At 41.3% G+C, this 21,311-nt stretch overlaps 1 protein-coding gene across 1 annotated transcript in view; it reads right to left on the bottom strand.

Moving 5' to 3' along the window:
- The window catches only part of LOC123580929 (NLR family apoptosis inhibitory protein), a 41,983-nt gene continuing 20,672 nt past the window's right edge, over positions 1–21,311 (bottom strand). The window contains exons 9-15 of the mRNA XM_045446398.1: positions 14,582–14,639; positions 12,359–14,464; positions 8,683–8,850; positions 6,598–6,750; positions 5,939–6,025; positions 3,715–3,879; positions 1–727 (exon numbers count right to left, since the gene is read on the bottom strand). Of these exons, the coding sequence (XP_045302354.1) occupies positions 363–727; positions 3,715–3,879; positions 5,939–6,025; positions 6,598–6,750; positions 8,683–8,850; positions 12,359–14,464; positions 14,582–14,639 (3,102 nt within the window). The 3' untranslated portion in view covers positions 1–362. The remainder of the gene's footprint in view (positions 728–3,714; positions 3,880–5,938; positions 6,026–6,597; positions 6,751–8,682; positions 8,851–12,358; positions 14,465–14,581; positions 14,640–21,311) is intronic.

Here is a 21,311-nt window from a genome sequence, read left to right as displayed (position 1 = left end):
GAAATTCACATTATATGTAACTTGAATACTTCTTCCATATTGTGGCTTTAAGACCCATCTGTGTACCTCACTCCATTCCCATAGCTGTTTTTATTCTCCTTACCACAGTGAGTCTGAAAACCGGATGCTGATCCTCGATTGTGGAGGGTTAGGTGTATAAACTTGATTGAAGAACTGATCTCTATTTAGTTGGGGAGAATCATTCAGAGACTGCAAAGGTTCTGGTAGTGGTTTTGGGGTTTTCTTTAACATGCCTTACTGTAAATATCCTTTTGTGTGCAAGACTTAATAAAATGTTTTTGGAGAGGGAAGTTTTTAGAATTGTTGACACAAATTTGTAATTCCGTTTTTAGGTACATCTTCTATTCCTGAACAATTGGAGAGAATGGCAGTACCCATTTCCAGTGAATAAATAAGCGTTTAGATTGAGGATGTCTTTCCTTCATGGCAGTAAGCAGTGTGATGTCTTCTGTATCCAGGAGCCAACTTAACATGTTAAGTCTGATGAGGCTTGGCAGTCGTGACATGCACTGACTCAAAGACTTGACTGTTGTGGCCTGAGCTTTGATGCATTTAGTAAAATGCCTAGAAATAGTCAACTCTTCCAAGTGTGGCATGTTGTCCAGTGCTTGAAAGAAATTTCTGTATCCTTCCTCTGTAATCTTGTGATTGACTGAAAGATTTAGGTCCTCAAGTTTCTGGAAACCTCCATCGATTGCTACCTTGGCTATAAAAGCAAAGTGTTGGTGAAAATAGAATCATAAGGACTTTCATTTCAGTAAGAGGGGGAGACACAGAATCCGAAATAGGCTCCAGGCTGAGCTGTCAGCACAGAGCCTGACATGAGGCTTGAACTCACAAACTGTGAGATCATGACCTGAGCCAGTCAGATGCTTAAGCCACCCAGGCGCCCCGAGATTCACCCTTTCTAACACATCCTGTGAAGCTTTCTCCAGTCTGGCTTTTACATTCCTCTCCAGTCTATTCTCACAACAAATTCCTGCCTATCTTTAAATATGCCTGGTTCTCCTTAATCCATGCAAATGATTACCTCTATTTGAAATGCTCTCTCAATCTCTCCCCTCCCAAATGTGTCTGGGCCATTCTTTCTTCAGTTCTCTATAGAACTCTTTTTCCTGATCCTATGACCCCAAATTAGGTTGAGTTCTGCTATCAGAAGGAGAGTAAAGAAAATGACAAAGAATTGGGAAGCAGCTATGTGCATGTTGGCCAAAAACTTCTCCAAACTGGCTAAAGACACCAAGCCACAGCTTCAAGGTCTATAAACCCCAAGCAGAATAAATACAAGGAAATCCACACCTAAGCACAATGTAGTACAACTACCATTGTAGGGTATTGTGTTGTCGTTGCTCAAGCAGACTGTGTCCAAAGGTTAGGGTTTCAACACATGGATCGTTGAGGGACACAATTCAGTTCATAGCAAATGACAAAATGTAAAGCAAAGAAAATCTTAAAAGCCACTAAAGCAGGGCCAGATAAACCTTACATTCAAATACAAAAAAAGACTGCCTGCTGAGCAAAAGAAATGATGGGAGCTAGAAATGTGAAAGAAAATGAGCACCAAAATCAAATAACATACTCTCTGAAACAAATGTCAAAAACGAAGGCAAAATGGGGGGGGGGGGGGGGGTGCCTGAGTGGCTCCATAGGTTGAGCAGCCGACTTTGGCTCAGGTCCTGATCTCATGGTTTGTGAATTTGAACCCCACATCAGGCTCTCTGCTGTCAGTACAGAGCCCGCTTCAGATCCTCTGTCTCCCACATTAAAAAAATTAAGAAAAATAATCTAATTGATGTTTACAAGAGACACACCTTAAATATAAGGACATGAAAATATTAAAAGGAAGGGAAAAGCCAAGATGCAAATACCAAAAGCATACCAGAGCAACTGTATTAATGTATGATGAAATGACTGATAATAAGGCAAGAAGTTTTACTAGAAACAAAGAGGGTTGATCTGCCAGGAATATTTAACAATTCTAAATCTCTATGTAGCTAGATTTAAATCCTAAATATGTATGGACCTATATATTTTAAATATGTAGAGTAAAAACAGAACTAAAGGGAAAAGAAGATTAATTGGGGTGATTTTAACACCCCTGTCCTAGTTAGAACAAGCAAATAAAAATCCATAAAAATATCAAACATTTGAACAATTTCAACTTTTTTTTTTTTAAGTAGGCTCCATGCCCAATGTGAGCATACTTGAACTTATGACCCTAATAAAGTTTGTGAGATGGAGCTGAAGCCAAAAGCACTGAAATTATCCCATCTCAAGACGTTAGGACAAAAACCTTCTATCTGTAGAAGATAATAGAGGTAAGAAAAGAAATGAAAGCAATAAATTGGTAAACCAATCAGCTAAAAAAAAAAATGCATGAATAGACACTTGCCCAAAGAAGACATCCAGATGGCTAACCGACACGTGTAAAGATGCTCAACATCACTCATCATCAGGGAAATCCAAGTCAAAACCACAATGAGATAACCACCTCACACCTGTCAGAATGGCTAACATGAACAACTCAGGCAACAACAGATGGTGGCGAGGACACGGAGAAAGAGGATCTCTTTTGCATTCCTGGTGGGAATGCAAGCTGGTGCAGCCACTCTGGAATGTAGTGTGGAGGTTCCTCAAAAAACTAAAAATAGAACTACCCTACGACCCAGCAGTTCCACTACTAGATATTTACCTAAGGGATACAGGTATGCTGTTCCTCTCCCTCTCTGCCCCTGCCCTGTTTTTCATTTCTCTCTCTCTAAAAAAAAAGCAAAAAAACCTAAGTTGCTGAAATTTACCCATCATAAAACATAAAAATATACCAAAAGAAAAAAAATCCACAATGAGATACTACTACAGATCCATCAGAATGGCCGAAGTTCAGAGATCTGACAGTACAAGTACAGGCCAGAATGTGACACAACCGCTGGTAGGAATGTAAATTGGTACAACTGTGGAAAACTGAACCTGTCTATACCATGTGAGACACATTCAACCCCTAACATACTTCCATACATACATCAAAGGTCATGCATAATAATGTTCATAGCATTATTCACACTAGTCAAATATTGAGAATAACTCAAATACCCAGTTGAATGGGTAAGTTGAGGTGTATATATAGTCATACAGTAGAATAATATATAGCAATGAAAATCCGTGAACGCTAGCCACATGTAACAATATGCAATGAATATAAAGGTGAACCAAAAAAGGTAAAGTACATACTGGGAGGGATTCCATTACATAAAAGTTTAAAACAGTGAAACTAATCTATGGTGAACAAAAGGGGTCTAACGGTCACCTGTGGAAAGGAGGGGAATGTTGTCAGAGCACACAGGAAGTAGGCTTCTGTGATCTTTGCAATACTCTGTAATCTGGGTGATTTCCACCAAGTATGGTTAACCACCAAGTATGGTTAATAAAATGTTCATGTATGTTTACTGGATAATTTATTGAGCTGTACACTTAGGATTTGTGTACTTTTCTGTATGTGTAATCTTCAGTTTTTAAAATGCTATAAGAAGGAGTGCATGGAGGATATGTGGCCTGGGATCAGGAACACAAAGTCAAAACAGACTTGAGGCACTGTGTAGTCTCAAACAGGAGGCTATCAACATTTTGCAAGAGAAAGCTTGAGTACTAACACTGGCTTTTCTGCAAGCTGAAACCATTTATCTCAGGCTAACTCACCAATTTCCATCACACTGTCATCATCCAAAATCTGGCACAATGAGAGAATTCGAAGAAACTGAAGATGCTGACACTGCTGGATGATCAGTTTGGCCACTTGCTGAATCCCATCCCCAGTAGGAAGTTCCAGTTCTTCCAGGTTGTTAAGAGAACCTAAGGTGTAGGCTATCAGAAGAGACAAAAAAGGTATTTTCTATACAATGTGTCACTAAATAATGGTAACGTATAGCCTCAAAATCATGCATAGTCTAGGAGGCCCCATGTAGCATGGAGGCTGTTCCTCTTCCTCTCCAAAGGGCAAGAGAAAGGGGTCAGCCTACACCTTGATCCTCACTGCTACCTCCAGTCAACAATTCTTCCACCGTCCCCCTACCAATCTCTCCTGCACTGAGGTCCAGAATGCCTACGATACTTCCTTTTCCTTTTTAGACTCAAGCTTCTACTGGCCTCCAGGATATTCTCCTAGCTTCTTAAATGGCTTCAGCCACCTTCCTTTCAATCCTATCTCCTGCTATATCATCCTCAGTGATTTCTACTTCTGCCTCCCAGCACTAAAGCTTCACAATCCGCTACTCTTATACCTTTGCACTTCGACCCACCTTGGCTTGGTACATTATGGATCACTTGAAAGTGATCTCCTTCTAAGACCTTAGACTTGGAAATATTTTTAACACTTTCTAGCATCCAACAGTGTTCCAAGCTTGGGTTTTAAATTCTGTGTTCCATCCAGTTCTTCTATCAGCCATTTCTCTAAAGACCGTGGTTCCTTGTAGGGAGGCCAGTATTTAGGAGTCAAGATCTGGCATTTGGGGCACTCATTAACACTAGGATCTTTTTTAATATCTCAGTTGACCGAGTTATGTATATGTGTGTATATAGAGACATGTAGCTCACTATATGTGTATGTATATATATACACATATATATGTGTATATATATATATATATATATGTGTATATATATACACACATATATATGTGTATATACATACATATATAAACGTGTGTGTGTGTGTATATATATATATATAAACATTAAAAACCATGAGTCCACACCAGTATTTCCACATCTAATTTAATACCTTAAAGTTCTTTCTAGCCTCTCCTTTCAGTAGTTGTCAATTCCTTCTCCAACCATGAGGAAATTTGATTCTCATTATACTTAATGTATTATTAATTTAATCAACTTGTTGTATATGCTAGCCACCTCCTTGGCCCCTCAATTTTGCCTCTGCCCCACTCAGTCTTCCTGCTCCTCCCCCAGCCACATGCTGCCTGCAAAGGAAGGGAAGAGGAAGACATCCAGGTGATCAGGCTAACGTTTGAGAAGCACAACTGCTCTATACTCCCCTATCTCCACTGCCTCCTCTTATATTTTCCTATGTTAAAAGAAAAAAGCAAAAAGCCCAAAATGAGTTGCTTTTGCCTAGCCCCACATCACTAAACCAAGACTTAATTTTTAGTTTGAGCTGTCCCAGAAATGGAATCTAAAACCAGCCAATCAGGAATTGCCAGATCAGCACTAGTTAGGTAATCTACCCAATAGAACTCTGCCATCCCCTCTAAAGGAAAGTAACCTTACAGTAACCAATGCGCCTGCTTTTTTGTCTACTATAACTTCCCTGTTCCTGCTCCCTTATGCCTATAAAAAAATCTTTCCTTTGGTTCAGCCTCTCAGAGCTATGTCCTTCATTCACTGGACACTGCCTGATTCAAATCCATTTTTGTTCAAATGAACTCTCAAAGTTTCTAATATGCCTGCATTTATCTTTTAACATCTATTAGAATTCTCCCATGAGCACACATTCCTTTTGTAATCATAAAAAAATTGAGTAAGTATTTAGGCAACTTCGATAGTTACCATTTTGTTAATTCTGAGTGTTCACAAAGTTCTCTTAACCTTGAAAAGATAGTTTTATCTATATTCCAAAAACCTTTGAAATAACAGGGATTTAGCAGGTTTGGAATGGGTCCCTGACAATGAAATTGCATCATGCTGTAATGACCAAACATGTATTCAAAGAAATAAGTCACTCTAAGAATGAGTGACTATTGAATGAGAGCGAGATCAGGCATTTGGAGGCTCAAAGCTGAGCAGCCCTGCCCCTTCCTCCAAATGAGTAAGGGCCGCTAATACCTATAGTGATCTGCTGTGGCTTACACAAAATAGAAGAAGGATTTCAGGGGAAGAGTAAAAAGTAAAAGGCACAATTTTGCAAACATACCAAATTTTTCAGATGTTTCCTTATCAGGAAATTGTTGGTTTTTAAGACTTAATATCTTCAGGGAAATAAAATTTGGCAAAGCAGTGACTATAAAAGGGAAAACAAATAGGTATGTCAGCTACATCTTTTATACCAACAAATGTATGTAAAGAGTATTTTTTAAATGACTGAAATCAATACAGTAATTCAGATTTTATTAATTAGTATGACTAAATAATTAAAGCTCAGGAAATAATTCTGATAACTACAAATATGTAAACTTCCAGAAACAAATACACCTTATTTGAAAATTCATTTAAAATCAGATCTAATAGCTTAATTCTTTGACCTCAAGTACATATTTAATAAAATTTACCTTTAAAAAAATTTTTTTTTCAACGTTTATTTATTTTTGGGACAGAGAGAGACAGAGCATGAACGGGGGAGGGGCAGAGAGAGAGGGAGACACAGAATCGGAAACAGGCTCCAGGCTCTGAGCCATCAGCCCAGAGCCCGACGCGGGGCTCGAACTCACGGACCGCAAGATCGTGACCTGGCTGAAGTCGGACGCTTAACCGACTGCGCCACCCAGGCACCCAAAATTTACCTTTTAAAAGTGCCTAAAATGACTCTGCATACAGATGCATCTAAAACCAAAATTTTATGATTTTAGGTCTTACCAAATGGGATGGGTGTGAAAAATGATCCAGAAAAATTAATTTCTTTGAGTTTCTTGCAGGAAGAAAGTGCAGTCATGAGAGATTCAAAATCCGAAATGAAATTACATTGCAGATGAAAAACATTAAGGTTTGGAGAATTCTGAATTAATTTCACTATAAAATATCAAAGATTTCAGAAATTAGAGAAAATTGCAAATTTCTTTCAGAATTAGCCATATCATTCTGTTTCGACAATACAGAGTTAGAACAAAGCACCATGAAGTAATGATCCAAGAATTGGGCCACTTACAGGTTCAAGTTCTGCAACTAACCAGTGAGTTATGTTAACTTGGACAGGTAGTTACTGACACTCTCTGGGGATCAGTTTTCTCTTTTATAAAATAAGAGCTAAGAGTTTAGACTCAGTAAGATCACCTTAGGCTTTAACATGCTAATGTCTTAAGTTTGCATGTGACCGGCATTTACACAGTAGGAATATGATACAAAGAAACATAACAGCCATGACACATCTGATGCAAACCTAAATTTGATGTAAAAATTACTGACAGGGGCGCCTGGGTGGCGCAGTCGGTTGAGCGTCCGACTTCAGCCAGGTCACGATCTCGCGGTCCGTGAGTTCGAGCCCCACGTCGGGCTCTGGGCTGATGGCTCAGAGCCTGGAGCCTGTTTCCGATTCTGTGTCTCCCTCTCTCTCTGCCCCTCCCCCGTTCATGCTCTGTCTCTCTCTGTCCCAAAAATAAATAAACGTTGAAAAAACAAAATTAAAAAAAAAATTACTGACAAATACAAGAAAACTACCACTTCCACTTTCAGCTTCAAAGAATTTAAAAAAAATTTTTTTTTTCAACGTTTATTTATTTTTGGGACAGAGAGAGACAGAGCATGAACGGGGGAGGGGCAGAGAGAGAGGGAGACACAGAATCGGAAACAGGCTCCAAGCTCTGAGCCATCAGCCCAGAGCCCGACGCGGGGCTCGAACTCACGGACCGCGAGATCGTGACCTGGCTGAAGTCGGACGCTCAACCGACTGCGCCACCCAGGCGCCCCTCAGCTTCAAAGAATTTTATAGCATGCCACTCTTCCTGTTAATTCCACAGAGATTTACATTGCCTCAATATGTAGGGCTCAGTCTTCACTAAACTAGGAATTGAGGACACCTAAGTCATTTTGTTACAAGATGCATTTAGGAAAGATGGCTGCACAAATTGTTCAATCAGTAGCATAGGCTGGTGAGAAAAGGGGAAATACTTCCAATTGCTACCCATCAGCAGATTTCCCCTCCTCCACTCCAGTCTGGAAGATCTGAAAGTTGAAATTTAAGAGCAAATTAAATAAAATCAAAATAATTCTCCCAAATAGCTTGGAGAGACATTTTACCAGTGGTTACAAGCGCAGACTTAGGAGTAATCAGAACTCCTAGAATCCCAGATTTACCAGATTTACCATTTCCTTAGCTGGTTGACCTCAAGCAAATTACTTATCCTCTTTATACTTCAATTTTCCTAGCTTAAAGGTAACATTAATAGTACCTTACCTCATAGAAGGGTCTGAAGATTAAATGGGTTAATATTTGTAAAATGTTGAGAACAATTCCTAACATGTCGGGACACCTGGTAGCTCAGTTAAACGTCTGACTTCAGCTCAGGTCATGATCTCACCTTTGGTGGGTTTGAGCCCCGCGTCTCTGTGTCTCTCTCTGACCCTCCCCCACTCACATACTGTCTCTGTCTCTCAAAAATAAAAACGCTAAAAGTTTTAAGGAAAAAAACAATTGCTAGGATGTGTATAGTAAGCGCTCAATAATTTCAAATACCTCTCTGCTTTCTTTTTAAAGATTTTTTTAATCTCTACACTGACTATGGGGCTCAAACTCAGGCCAAGATCAAGAGTTGCAGGCTCTACTGACTGTGCCAGCCAAGTGCCCCTACAGTTCTCTGTTTTCTTAATGAGGACGAGTGCCATTCCCACAATTCATTATGGATACAGGCTACAACCTGAGATTTACAAAAGCTGTAACTCTTAGTTATTGGCCAAGTTGCCTTTCCAAACGATGCAAAAACACGTCAATCAAAGTGCCATCCTTACCTAGCTTAGAAGGACTATACTCAGCTGAAATTTGGATCAATAATTTCTCCATGTGGTGGAGATTGAAGAATTCTTCAGGAATGAGTGCAAAAACATTTTGTTGATGATGCAGATCCACAGAGAGTTCTTTCAGGCATAGGAACTTGTCCAAATTAGTAAGAAGTTTACCTAGAAATCAGCACACAGTTTGCCATTATTAATCTAAGGAATTCCAAATGGAAAATTTGAAACTGTCATTTTGAGTCAGCAATCTATTTTCTTATTTTCAAACAAAAACCTTCCATATATCATAAAACATTCTTGTTTCTAGAAAGCACATATATGAACATGCTGCTTTTTGTAGTGTCTACTGATTACTCTATGAGAAGCCCTGTGCTACTCTGGATGCACAAAAATAAGTAAGACATCTTCCCAAGCAGTGCTGAAATGATAGAATTTCGACATGCAAAAGAATGGTGTTGGACCCTACTTCCCACCACCATACATAGCTAACTCAAAATGGAACCGCCACCACAAGAAAAGATAGGAGTCAATCTTCATAACCTTGGCTTTGACAATGGATTCTTAGATATGCTACCAAAAACAGTAATTTAGAACTTATGTGCATTTAAAGACATTATTGGCATAATGAAAAGACTATCTCCAAAATAGAAAATATTTTCAAACCACATGTCCATTAAAGATTCAATAACTACAATATTAGTTATTCTATAAAGACTCCTACAACTCAAGACAAAAAGATAACACAATTAAAAAATGGGCAAGGAATGGGGCACCTGGGTGGCTCAGTAGGGTAAGCGTCTGACTTTGGCTCAGGTCGTGATCTCATGGTTCATGAGTTCAAGCTATCTGTGCTGATAGCTCGGAGCCTGGAGCCTGCTTCAGATTCTGTGTCTCCCTCTCTCTCTGCACCTCCCCTGGTCATGTTCTGTCTGTTGGTCTCTCCCTCTCTCCTCTCAAAAATAAATAAGTGTTAAAAATTATTTTAAAAATGGGCAAAGATAGGGACGCCTGAGTGGCTCAGTCGGTTGGGCGTCCGATTTCGGCTCAGGTCATGATCTCGCGGTCCATGAGTTCGAGCCCCGCATCAGGCTCTGGGCTGACAGCTCAGAGCCTGGAGCCTGTTTTGGATTCTGTGTCACCCTCACTCTCTGACCCTCCCCTGCTCATGGTCTGTCTCTCTCTGTCTCAAAAATAAATAAATGTTAAAAAAATTTAAAAAAAAAAATGGGCAAAGATTTAATAGACCTGTCTCAAAAAAGGACACATAACCAGTAAGTACATGAAAAGATGCTCAACACTGTTAGTCATTAGGGAAATGCAAATCAAAACCACAACGGCATACCATTTCTCACCTAATAGGATGAGTTTCTAATTAAAAAAAATATATGTAGCAGAAGCGTTGACAAGGTTGTGGAGAAACTGAAACCCTCATACATTGCTGGTGGGAATATAAACTGGTATAGCCACTGTGGTGAACAGTTTAGAGGTTCCAAAGAAATTAGAATTATTGTTAACATCATCCAGCACCCCACTTTTAGGTATATATCCAAAAGAATTGCAAGTAGGATCTCAAAAAGATATTTGTACACCCATGTTGATAGCAACATTGCTCACAATAGCCAGAAGAAACAAAGCAAGTGTCCATCAACAGATGAATGGATAAACAAAACATGATATGTACATGGGAAGATTAGCTATCAAAGGAACCAAGTTCTGATACAGGCTGCAATACAAATGAATCTCGAAAATATGCCAGGTGAAACAAGCCAGACACAAAAAGCCAAAATGTTCTATGATTCCACTTACGGAATACCTACAATGGACAAATTCATAGAGATGAAAAGTAGGATAGATCTTATCAGTGGCTTGGCGGAGGAAGGAGGCACTGTTTCACTGGTACAGAGTTACCGTTTGGGGCGATGAAAACATTCTGGAAATGGATAAAAGTGCCGGTTGTGCAACACTGGAAATGTACTTAATGACACTGAAATGTGCACTCTCAAAAAATGGTTAAAACGTTAAGTGTTAGGAATATTTCACCATAAAAAGGCATTTTAAAAAGAGTAAGTTTCGGGGCGCCTGGGTGGCGCAGTCGGTTAAGCGTCCGACTTCAGCCAGGTCACGATCTCGCGGTCCGTGAGTTCGAGCCCCACGTCGGGCTCTGGGCTGATGGCTCAGAGACTGGAGCCTGTTTCCGATTCTGTGTCTCCCTCTCTCTCTGCCCCTCCCCTGTTCATGCTCTGTCTCTCTCTGTCCCAAAAATAAATAAACGTTGGAAAAAAAAAAAAAAAAAAGAGTTTTTTCTAAATTTGAGGATAAATATCTACGCACAAATCCTAATAACGTTCCGTGACCCTCCAGCAAGGTAACACAGAGTAGAGTACATCTAGGCATATAACAAACCGCTGAAAACCAAAGCCATACTTGCAGCAGAAAAATAAAAAAAAAAACGTAAATACTATTTACAAAAGTGTCTAAAATACCTAGGAATAAATGTAATGCAGGACACACAAAGGCAACACTGAAACCTCTCAAACATTGCTTAGACAAGTGACAGGGGACACAAATGAGAGCGATTATTTCCCAGAGGGTACAAGCCCTTTCTTCTGTTAAGCAGGTAGGGTAAGGGTAGTTCTCAAGCATCATGGTACATGGAATGAATGAATGAATGAATGAATGAATGAATGAATTTATTTAGAGGGCACAAGTGAGCATGGGACAGAGAGGAGAAAGAAAGAGAATCCCATAAGAGGTAGAGAGTGAGAGAGAGAGCAGCAAGGCTCCTGTTTTACCCAAAGCAGGCTCGAGCTCAGAGCATGTGGGACTCACACTCAGGAACCATGAGATCATGACCTGAGGCGAAGTCAGATCTTAACCAACTGAGCCACCCAGGCTCCCCTAACCTTTTACGAGTAAGTAATTTGTGTCTGGTTATTAAGAGCCTTCATTGGGGGGGCACCTGGATGGCTCTGTCGGGTAAGTGGCCGACTCTTGACCTTGGCTCAGGTCATGATCTCACTTTGAGTTTGAGCCCCGAGTTGGGCTCCATCTGACAGTGCGTAGCTTGCTTGGGATCTGTCTCTCCCTCCCAATGCCCCTTCCCCCATGTGCAATCAATCAATCAATCAATAAGCAAACTTTAAGAAAAAAAGCTTTCATTGGTTAATATTTTAATTTTATGTCAATTATTCAAAAAGCATTCTATTATTCAGAGGCCTTCCACTAATCCTATTGAAAAAATAGGTTAGTCGGGGCGCCTGGGTGGCTCAGTCAGTTAAGCGGCTGACTTCGGCTCAGGTCATGATCTCATGGTCCGTGAGTTCGAGCCCCGCGTCGGGCTCTGTGCTGACAGCTCAGAGCCTGGAGCCTGTTTCGGATTCTGTGTCTCCCTCCCTCTGACCCTCCCCATTCGTGCTCTGTCTCTGTCTCAAAAATAAACAAACGTTAAAAAAAATTTTTTTTTAAAAGAAAAAATAGGTTAGTCAACGGTTATCTTTTTTTTTTTTTTTTTTTTGTCATCTAATTCCCTTTTTGTCAAAAGATTATCTTATATCTATTCTATCAGCCAGCATTTATGGTCTCATGCTTTCAGAAGTTTCCATCAACCTAAAACTAAGAGTGAGAAAATAAAATTACACATCAGAATAGTCATCCAAGATATATTCAGGTGTACCTGGTACCTTCCTTGTCCCCAAGACTTGAAGAGACTCCAGGGCAGGCAGGGTGAGAAGCAACTCCTGTTCTGCTGTGCTCAGCTCCAGGCAGAACACTGAGCACTTGGTGACAGAGTCCTTACTCTGCTCCAGAGCAGGGCCGATGCCGGCCATAAATTCCCCGCTGTTTTGTAAATGGAGTTCGATGCACTGCGAGGCTGAGAAAATGACTGTGAGAACCCTGAGCATCTCCTGGTTCATAGTAGCCCCTCCAGACACATGCACTTCCAGAAGGGGGATCTTGTACTGCTTTGGAGAAAGGTGCCAGTAGCCAGAACTGATGTCTGGTAGTTTCGCGAGTCTCAGGTTCTGAAAGTGCTTTATGTTTTCTTCTTTTTCAGCTATATCCTGCTTCCACGCACTCACAGATTCAAAGGCAGAAACACAGTCCTGATCAACAGTCGGTGCCTGTGATTTGTCTATGCATGTTTCCAAGATTGACAAATCTAGTGTGTGTACCTCATGTCCTCTTATGGAGACCTGGATGCTCCTCAACAATAATAGGCTTTCTGGGTGGTCAAAAAAATACGGTAAATTAAGTACATCCAAATTCAGGGTTTTCCCTTGAAGGAACTCTAAAATAAATGGAGAGCAGGCAGCAACAGTGTGGCTTTGGTAAGCAATTTTTATGGCAAGAGATAGTAACTGGTTTGAAATGATTGAAAAGTAACTTTCTGGAGATACCTGCCACACTGACCTCATACATTCCAACTTCTCTGAAATTTCTGGATGGTGCTTCAGGTAGTCATTGTTTTTCAATATTATCTCCAATGACTCTTTACTATCTGCCAAATGAAGCAAATGAGATACAATCTTTGGCCCTGCCTTTGTTGAAGGGTGGCAGGAGAAGTAATTCGAAAAATTGCTGTAGAGACCTACAGCCGTCACTGAGGAGTTAATTCGTTTCAAATAAGAAAGTCCCAAATCTTGATCTTCTTGCCTGTCAGAATCCAGAAGTTCAATCAGCCTCTTCCCTGCAAGAAATTCTTGGAATGCGGGATTTAGAAACTGGTAGACCGGTCTTAGTCTCTGGGCTGTGAATTTGCTCAACAGGCACGAGACTAAATCCTCCCTTTCATCAATTCCTGCTTCTGTAAGGTCATCGTCACTGAACTCAAAGCAAGATGAAAACAAACCTTTCAAGCCCAGCTCGCCACAAGAGGACACGGTTGCTCTGACAAGTTCAGCTTTAGATTTGTGCTTTAAGAAAAGGCATTCTATATACGACTTGAAAACAGCCACACCATCAATGGCTTTGTTCAAAGGATACTGCAACCAGTTAGCACACAGTGATGTTACAAAGAGAGGAGTCTTGTGAATTCCCCGCAAATTCTCGCCCATTCTAAAGTAAACCATAAACTTTCGCAGACAACTCATATCGTGTGAAAAGAGTTTCCGTAATAAATACATGGTATTATAGAAGGGAAACACTTTTATCTCCAGAATCGTGTCTAGGTATCGGCGGATGTCCCTGGCCCTGTTTGTATGTACACCAATCAATAAGCAGCTCCTTGAGTGGTTTTTCTGAATTAGTTTTTCTATGACCTGGGGAACTGAGCACATCTCTCTGTAGTCATCCAAAAGGAATAACACTTGATTCTTTAACTGCTCGATGATGTTCCTCAGGCACGTTTCGGTGACAGAGCCTTCCGTTTTCAGGAGTTGGTCACAAATGATGCTGGCCAGCCCCTGGTCCAGTCTGGTAGAACTAAGGGAGAGATAGAAGACCAGCTGGAACCTGTTCAGCAAGGGACAGCATCCTGATGCCCATAGAAGAGCTATTTTCTTCAGCAGGACTGTCTTTCCACTACTTGCTTCGCCCTCCACACACATGACAGAGTTGAAGTTGGCAAAGACCTCCGGCAACACCACAGGCTCTTCCACAGGACTGCTGATGTGTTTTAAAGCCAGGGCTAGATCACAACCCAGCAAGTGGTCGGTGGCCGGAGAGGGAGAGGCCTCAAGCAAACACATGTGGCGGAAACTGGCACTGGTATAGGATTCTCTCAGCTGCTCGCTCAGATTCTTCGCCTCCTGAAGCCACTGGGCTTCACCCTGGGCCGCTGCTGTGGAGAGAAGAAAAAAGGCAGAGCTGCAAAGATGTACTCTGTCTCTTCAAATCTGCTACACACAAATAGAGGTACACATGCGTATCACCCCCTGTGTCGCTTTGAAATCCTTACCTGGTACTACAGAACTAACTGCTGCTGAATCTTCACCATAGCTTTCACTTGTGGTGTCCTTTGAAAATAAAATCCTCTGTTAAATCAAATTCTGTGTAAGACAGTAGGGCATCATGTCACAGCTGGGGACCAAACATCTAAATAAAGCCCCCCCCCCCCCGCCCAAATGTTTATGCCGGTTGAAGGGGAGAGCAGCACAAATATGAAACAATAAATGATCTGCAAATACCCTCAAGTGTCTCCTAGGTGGCCCATGTATGACACATGCTACGGGTGAATCGGGCAGTGGTTCCTCTCCAGACAACCAGAACCACAACGTGTGCAACGAGAGGGGCCCTCCAAACATAACTGAGTGCAGCTTCTGACCATAGTTATTCACATTTTTAATATACATACCTGGGATATGGAACGATCGTATTTCTTACGAAATAAGTTACTGAGATATCCCCAGACTTTCTTCTTCAATTTTATTTTTCCATCAAGTGCAGATCAAGTTACTTTGTTTTCTTTTCGTAGAATGAAAGACATAAAAGATCTAACATACGGCCACAAAGAAGAGGTGTGTGCATCTGTACTAGGTTAACAGTGACTTTGATCTCAGAGAACAGTGTAGGATTTCTCAGTTTATTTTTTTTTTTATTTTATTTTTTGAGTTTTATTTTTTTGGGGTTTTTTTTTTAATAATATATGAAATTTATTGTCAAATTGGTTTCCATAAAACACCCAGTGCTCATCCCAAAAGGTGCCCTCCTCAATACCCATCCCCCACCCTCTCCTCCCTCCCACCCCCCATCAACCCTCAGTTTGTTCTCAGTTTTTAACAGTCTCTTATGCTTTGGCTCTCTCCCACTCTAACCTCTTTTTTTTTTTTTTTTTTTTTTTTCTTTTTTCCTCCCCCTCCCCCATGGGTTCCTGTTAAGTTTCTCAGGATCCACATAAGAGTGAAAACATATGGTATCTGTCTTTCTCTGTATGGCTTATTTCACTTAGCATCACACTCTCCAGTTCCATCCACGTTGCTACAAAGGGCCATATTTCATTTTTTCTCATTGCCACGTAGTATTCCATTGTGTATATAAACCACAATTTCTTTATCCATTCATCAGTTGATGGACATTTAGGCTCTTTCCATAATTTGGCTATTGTTGAGAGTGCTGCTATGAACATTGGGGTACAAGTGCCCCTATGCATCAGTACTCCTGTATCCCTTGGATAAATTCCTAGCAGTGCTATTGCTGGGTCATAGGGTAGGTCTATTTTTAATTTTCTGAGGAACCTCCACACTGCTTTCCAGAGCGGCTGCACCAATTTGCATTCCCACCAACAGTGCAAGAGGGTTCCCGTTTCTCCACATCCTCGCCAGCATCTATAGTCTCCTGATTTGTTCATTTTGGCCACTCTGACTGGCGTGAGGTGATACCTGAGTGTGGTTTTGATTTGTATTTCCCTGATAAGGAGCGACATTGAGCATCTTTTCATGTGCCTGTTGGCCATCCAGATGTCTTCTTTAGAGAAGTGTCTATTCATGTTTTCTGCCCATTTCTTCACTGGGTTATTTGTTTTTCGGGTGTGGAGTTTGGTGAGCTCTTTATAGATTTTGGATACTAGCCCTTTGTCCGATATGTCATTTGCAAATATCTTTTCCCATTCCGTTGGTTGCCTTTTAGTTTTGTTGGTTGTTTCCTTTGCTGTGCAGAAGCTTTTTATCTTCATAAGGTCCCAGTAATTCACATTTGCTTTTAATTCCCTTGCCTTTGGGGATGTGTCGAGTAAGAGATTGCTACGGCTGAGGTCAGAGAGGTCTTTTCCTGCTTTCTCCTCTAAGGTTTTGATGGTTTCCTGTCTCACATTCAGGTCCTTTATCCATTTTGAGTTTATTTTTGTGAATGGTGTGAGAAAGTGGTCTAGTTTCAACCTTCTGCATGTTGCTGTCCAGTTCTCCCAGCACCATTTGTTAAAGAGGCTGTCTTTTTTCCATTGGATGTTCTTTCCTGCTTTGTCAAAGATGAGTTGACCATACGTTTGTGGGTCTAGTTCTGGGGTTTCTATTCTATTCCATTGGTCTATGTGTCTGTTTTTGTGCCAATACCATGCTGTCTTGATAATGACAGCTTTGTAGTAGAGGCTAAAGTCTGGGATTGTGATGCCTCCTGCTTTGGTCTTCTTCTTCAAAATTCCTTTGGCTATTCGGGGCCTTTTGTGGTTCCATATGAATTTTAGGATTGCTTGTTCTAGTTTCGAGAAGAATGCTGGTGCAATTTTGATTGGGATTGCATTGAATGTGTAGATAGCTTTGGGTAGTATTGACATTTTGACAATATTTATTTTTCCAATCCATGAGCAGGGAATGTCTTTCCATTTCTTTAAATCTTCTTCAATTTCCTTCATAAGCTTTCTATAGTTTTCAGCATACAGATCCTTTACATCTTTGGTTAGATTTATTCCTAGGTATTTTATGCTTCTTGGTGCAATTGTGAATGGGATCAGTTTCTTTATTTGTCTTTCTGTTGCTTCATTGTTAGTGTATAAGAATGCAATTGATTTCTGTACATTGATTTTGTATCCTGCGACTTTGCTGAATTCATGTATCAATTCTAGCAGACTTTTGGTGGAGTCTATCGGATTTTCCATGTATAATATCATGTCATCTGCAAAAAGCGAAAGCTTGACTTCATCTTTGCCAATTTTGATGCCTTTGATTTCCTTTTGTTGTCTGATTGCTGATGCTAGAACTTCCAGCACTATGTTAAACAACAGCGGTGAGAGTGGGCATCCCTGTCGTGTTCCTGATCTCAGGGAAAAAGCTCTCAGTTTTTCCCCGTTGAGGATGATGTTAGCTGTGGGCTTTTCATAAATGGCTTTTATGATCTTTAAGTATGTTCCTTCTATCCCGACTTTCCCAAGGGTTTTTATTAAGAAAGGGTGCTGGATTTTGTCAAAGGCCTTTTCTGCATTGATTGACAGGATCATGTGGTTCTTCTCTTTTTTTTTGTTAATGTGATGTATCACGTTGATTGATTTGCGAATGTTGAACCAGCCCTGCATCCCAGGAATGAATCCCGCTTGATCATGGTGAATAATTCTTTTTATATGCCGTTGAATTCGATTTGCTAGTATCTTATTGAGAATTTTTGCATCCATATTCATCAGGGATATTGGCCGGTAGTTCTCTTTCTTTACTGGGTCTCTGTCTGGTTTAGGAATCAAAGTAATACTGGCTTCATAGAATGAGTCTGGTAGTTTTCCTTCCCTTTCTATTTCTTGGAATAGCATGAGAAGGATAGGTATTATCTCTGCTTTAAACGTCTGGTAGAACTCCCCTGGGAAGCCATCTGGTCCTGGACTCTTATTTGTTGGGAGATTTTTGATAACCGATTCAATTTCTTCGCTGGTTATGGGTCTGTTCAAGCTTTCTATTTCCTCCTGATTGAGTTTTGGAAGAGTGTGGGTGTTCAGGAATTTGTCCATTTCTTCCAGGTTGTCCAGTTTGTTGGCATATAATTTTTCATAGTATTCCCTGATAATTGTTTGTATCTCTGAGGGATTGGTTGTAATAATTCCATTTTCATTCATGATTTTATCTATTTGGGTCATCTCCCTTTTCTTTTTGAGAAGCCTGTCTAGAGGTTTGTCAATTTTGTTTATTTTTTCAAAAAACCAACTCTTGGTTTCGTTGATCTGCTCTACAGTTTTTTTAGACTCTATATTGTTTATTTCTGCTCTGATCTTTATTATTTCTCTTCTTCTGCTGGGTTTAGGCTGCCTTTGCTGTTCTGCTTCTATTTCCTTTAGGTGTGCTGTTAGATTTTGTATTTGGGATTTTTCTTGTTTCTTGAGATAGGCCTGGATTGCAATGTATTTTCCTCTCAGGACTGCCTTCGCCGCGTCCCAAAGCGTTTGGATTGTTGTATTTTCATTTTCGTTTGTTTCCATATATTTTGTAATTTCTTCTCTAATTGCCTGGTTGACCCACTCATTCGTTAGTAGGGTGTTCTTTAACCTCCATGATTTTGGAGGTTTTCCAGACTTTTTCCTGTGGTTGATTTGAAGCTTCATAGCATTGTGGTCTGAAAGTATGCATGGTATAATTTCAATTCTGGTAAACTTATGAAGGGCTGTTTTGTGACCCAGTATATGATCTATCTTGGAGAATGTTCCATGTGCACTCGAGAAGAAAGTATATTCTGTTGCTTTGGGATGCAGAGTTCTAAATATATCTGTCAAGTCCATCTGATCCAATGTCTCATTCAGGGCCCTTGTTTCTTTATTGATCGTGTGTCTAGATGATCTATCCAGTTCTGTAAGTGGGGTGTTAAAGTCCCCTGCAATTACCACATTCTTATCAATAAGGTTGCTTATGTTTATGAGTAGTTGTTTTATATATTTGGGGGCTCCGGTATTCGGCGCATAGACATTTATAATTGTTAGCTCTTCCTGATGGATAGACTCTGTAACTATTATATAATGTCCTTCTTCATCTCTTGTTACAGCCTTTAATTTAAAGTCTAGTTTGTCTGATATAAGTATGGCTACTCCAGCTTTCTTTTGGCTTCCAGTAGCATGATAAATAGTTCTCCATCCCCTCACTCTCAATCTAAAGGTGTCCTCAGGTCTAAAATGAGTCTCTTGTAGACAGCAAATAGATGGGTCTTGTTTTTTTATCCATTCTGATACCCTATGTCTTTTGGTTGGCGCATTTAATCCATTTACATTCAGTGTTATTATAGAAAGATACGGGTTTAGAGTCATTGTGATGTCTGTATGTTTTATGCTTGTAGTGATGTCTCTGGTATTTTGTCTCACAGGGTCCCCCTTAGGATCTCTTGTAGGGCTGGTTTAGTGGTGACAAATTCCTTCAGTTTTTGTTTGTTTGGGAAGACCTTTATCTCTCCTTCTATTCTAAATGACAGACTTGCTGGATAAAGGATTCTCGGCTGCATATTTTTTCTGTCTAGCACACTGAAAATCTCGTGCCAATTCTTTCTGGCCTGCCAAGTTTCAAAAGAGAGATCAGTCACGAGTCTTATAGGTCTCCCTTTATATGTGAGGGCACGTTTACCCCTTGCTGCTTTCAGAATTTTTTCTTTATCCTTGTATTTTGCCAGTTTCACTATGATATGTCGTGCAGAAGATCGATTCAAGTTCCGTCTGAGGGGAGTTCTCTGTGCCTCTTGGATTTCAATGCCTTTTTCCTTCCTCAGTTCAGGGAAGTTCTCAGCTATTATTTCTTCAAGTACCCCTTCAGCACCTTTCCCTCTCTCTTCCTCCTCTGGGATACCAATTATGCATATATTATTTCTTTTTAGTGTATCACTTAGTTCTCTAATTTTCCCCTCATACTCCTGGATTTTTTTATCTCTCTTTCTCTCAGCTTCCTCTTTTTCCATAACTTTATCTTCTAGTTCACCTATTCTCTCCTCTGCCTCTTCAATCCAAGCTGTGGTGGTTTCCATTTTGTTTTGCATTTCATTTAAAGCGTTTTTCAGCTCCTCGTGACTGTTCCTTAGTCCCTTGATCTCTGTAGCAAGGGATTCTCTGCTGTCCTGTATACTGTTTTCAAGCCCGGCGATTAATTTTATGACTATTATTCTAAATTCACTTTCTGTTATATTATTTAAATCCTTTTTGATCAGCTCATTAGCTGTTGTTATTTCCTGGAGATTCTTCTGAGGGGAATTCTTCCACTTGGTCATTTTGGATAGTCCCTGGCGTGGTGAGGACCTGCAGGGCACTTCCCCTGTGCTGTGGTGTATAACTGGAGTTGGTGGGCGGGGCCGCAGTCTGACCTGATGTCTGCCCCCCGTCCACCTCTGGGGCCACAGTCAAACTGGTGTGTGCCTTCTCTTCCCCTCTCCTAGGGGCGGGATTCACTGTGGGGTGGCGTGGCCCATCTGGGCTACTTGCACACTGCCAGGCTTGTGATGCTGGGGATCTGGCGTATTAGCTGGGGTGGGTAGGCAAGGTGCACAGGGGCAGGAGGGGCAGGCTTAGCTCGCTTCTCCTTAGGTGATCCACTTCAGGAGGGGCCCTGTGGCAGCGGGAGGGAGTCAGATCCGCTGCCGGAGGTTTGGCTCCGTAGAAGCACAGAGTTGGGTGTTTGCGCGGAGCGAGCAAGTTCCCTGGCAGGAACTGGTTCTCTTTGGGATTTTGGCTGAGGGATGGGCGGGGGAGATGGCGCTGGCGAGCGCCTTTGTTCCCCACCAAACTGAGCTCTGTCGTCCGGGGGCTCAGCAGCTCTCCCTCCCTTTGTCCTCCAGCCTTCCCGCTTTCCGAGCAGAGCTGTTAACTTATGACCTCCCAGACGCTAAGTCGCGCTTGCTGTCGGAACACAGTCCGTCAGGCCCCTCCGCTTTTGCCCGCCAGACTCGGGGGCTCTGCTTGGCCGGCGAGCCGCCCCTCTGCCCTGGCTCCCTCCCGCCAGTCCGTGGAGCATGCACCGCCTCGCCGCCCTTCCTACCCTCTTCCGTGGGCCTCTCGTCTGCGCTTGGCTCCGGCGACTCCATTCTGCTAATCCTCTGGCGGTTTTCTGGGTTATTTAGGCAGGTGTAGGTGGAATCTAAGTGATCAGAAGGAGGCGCGGTGAGCCCAGCGTCCTCCTACGCCGCCATCTTCCCTCCGTCTCCGGATTTCTCAGTTTAAAGGGACCAACCTATGATCTGGATTTATCAGTTGGTCATTTGCTTTTGTAAAGAAAAATATTATCTTCTGAGCCCTAGAAAAAGGCCAAGTC

The sequence above is a fragment of the Leopardus geoffroyi genome, chromosome A1, assembly GCF_018350155.1.
Source record: "Leopardus geoffroyi isolate Oge1 chromosome A1, O.geoffroyi_Oge1_pat1.0, whole genome shotgun sequence".
Taxonomy (NCBI): domain Eukaryota; kingdom Metazoa; phylum Chordata; class Mammalia; order Carnivora; family Felidae; genus Leopardus; species Leopardus geoffroyi.
This window is presented reverse-complemented; position numbering and strand designations above follow the sequence as displayed.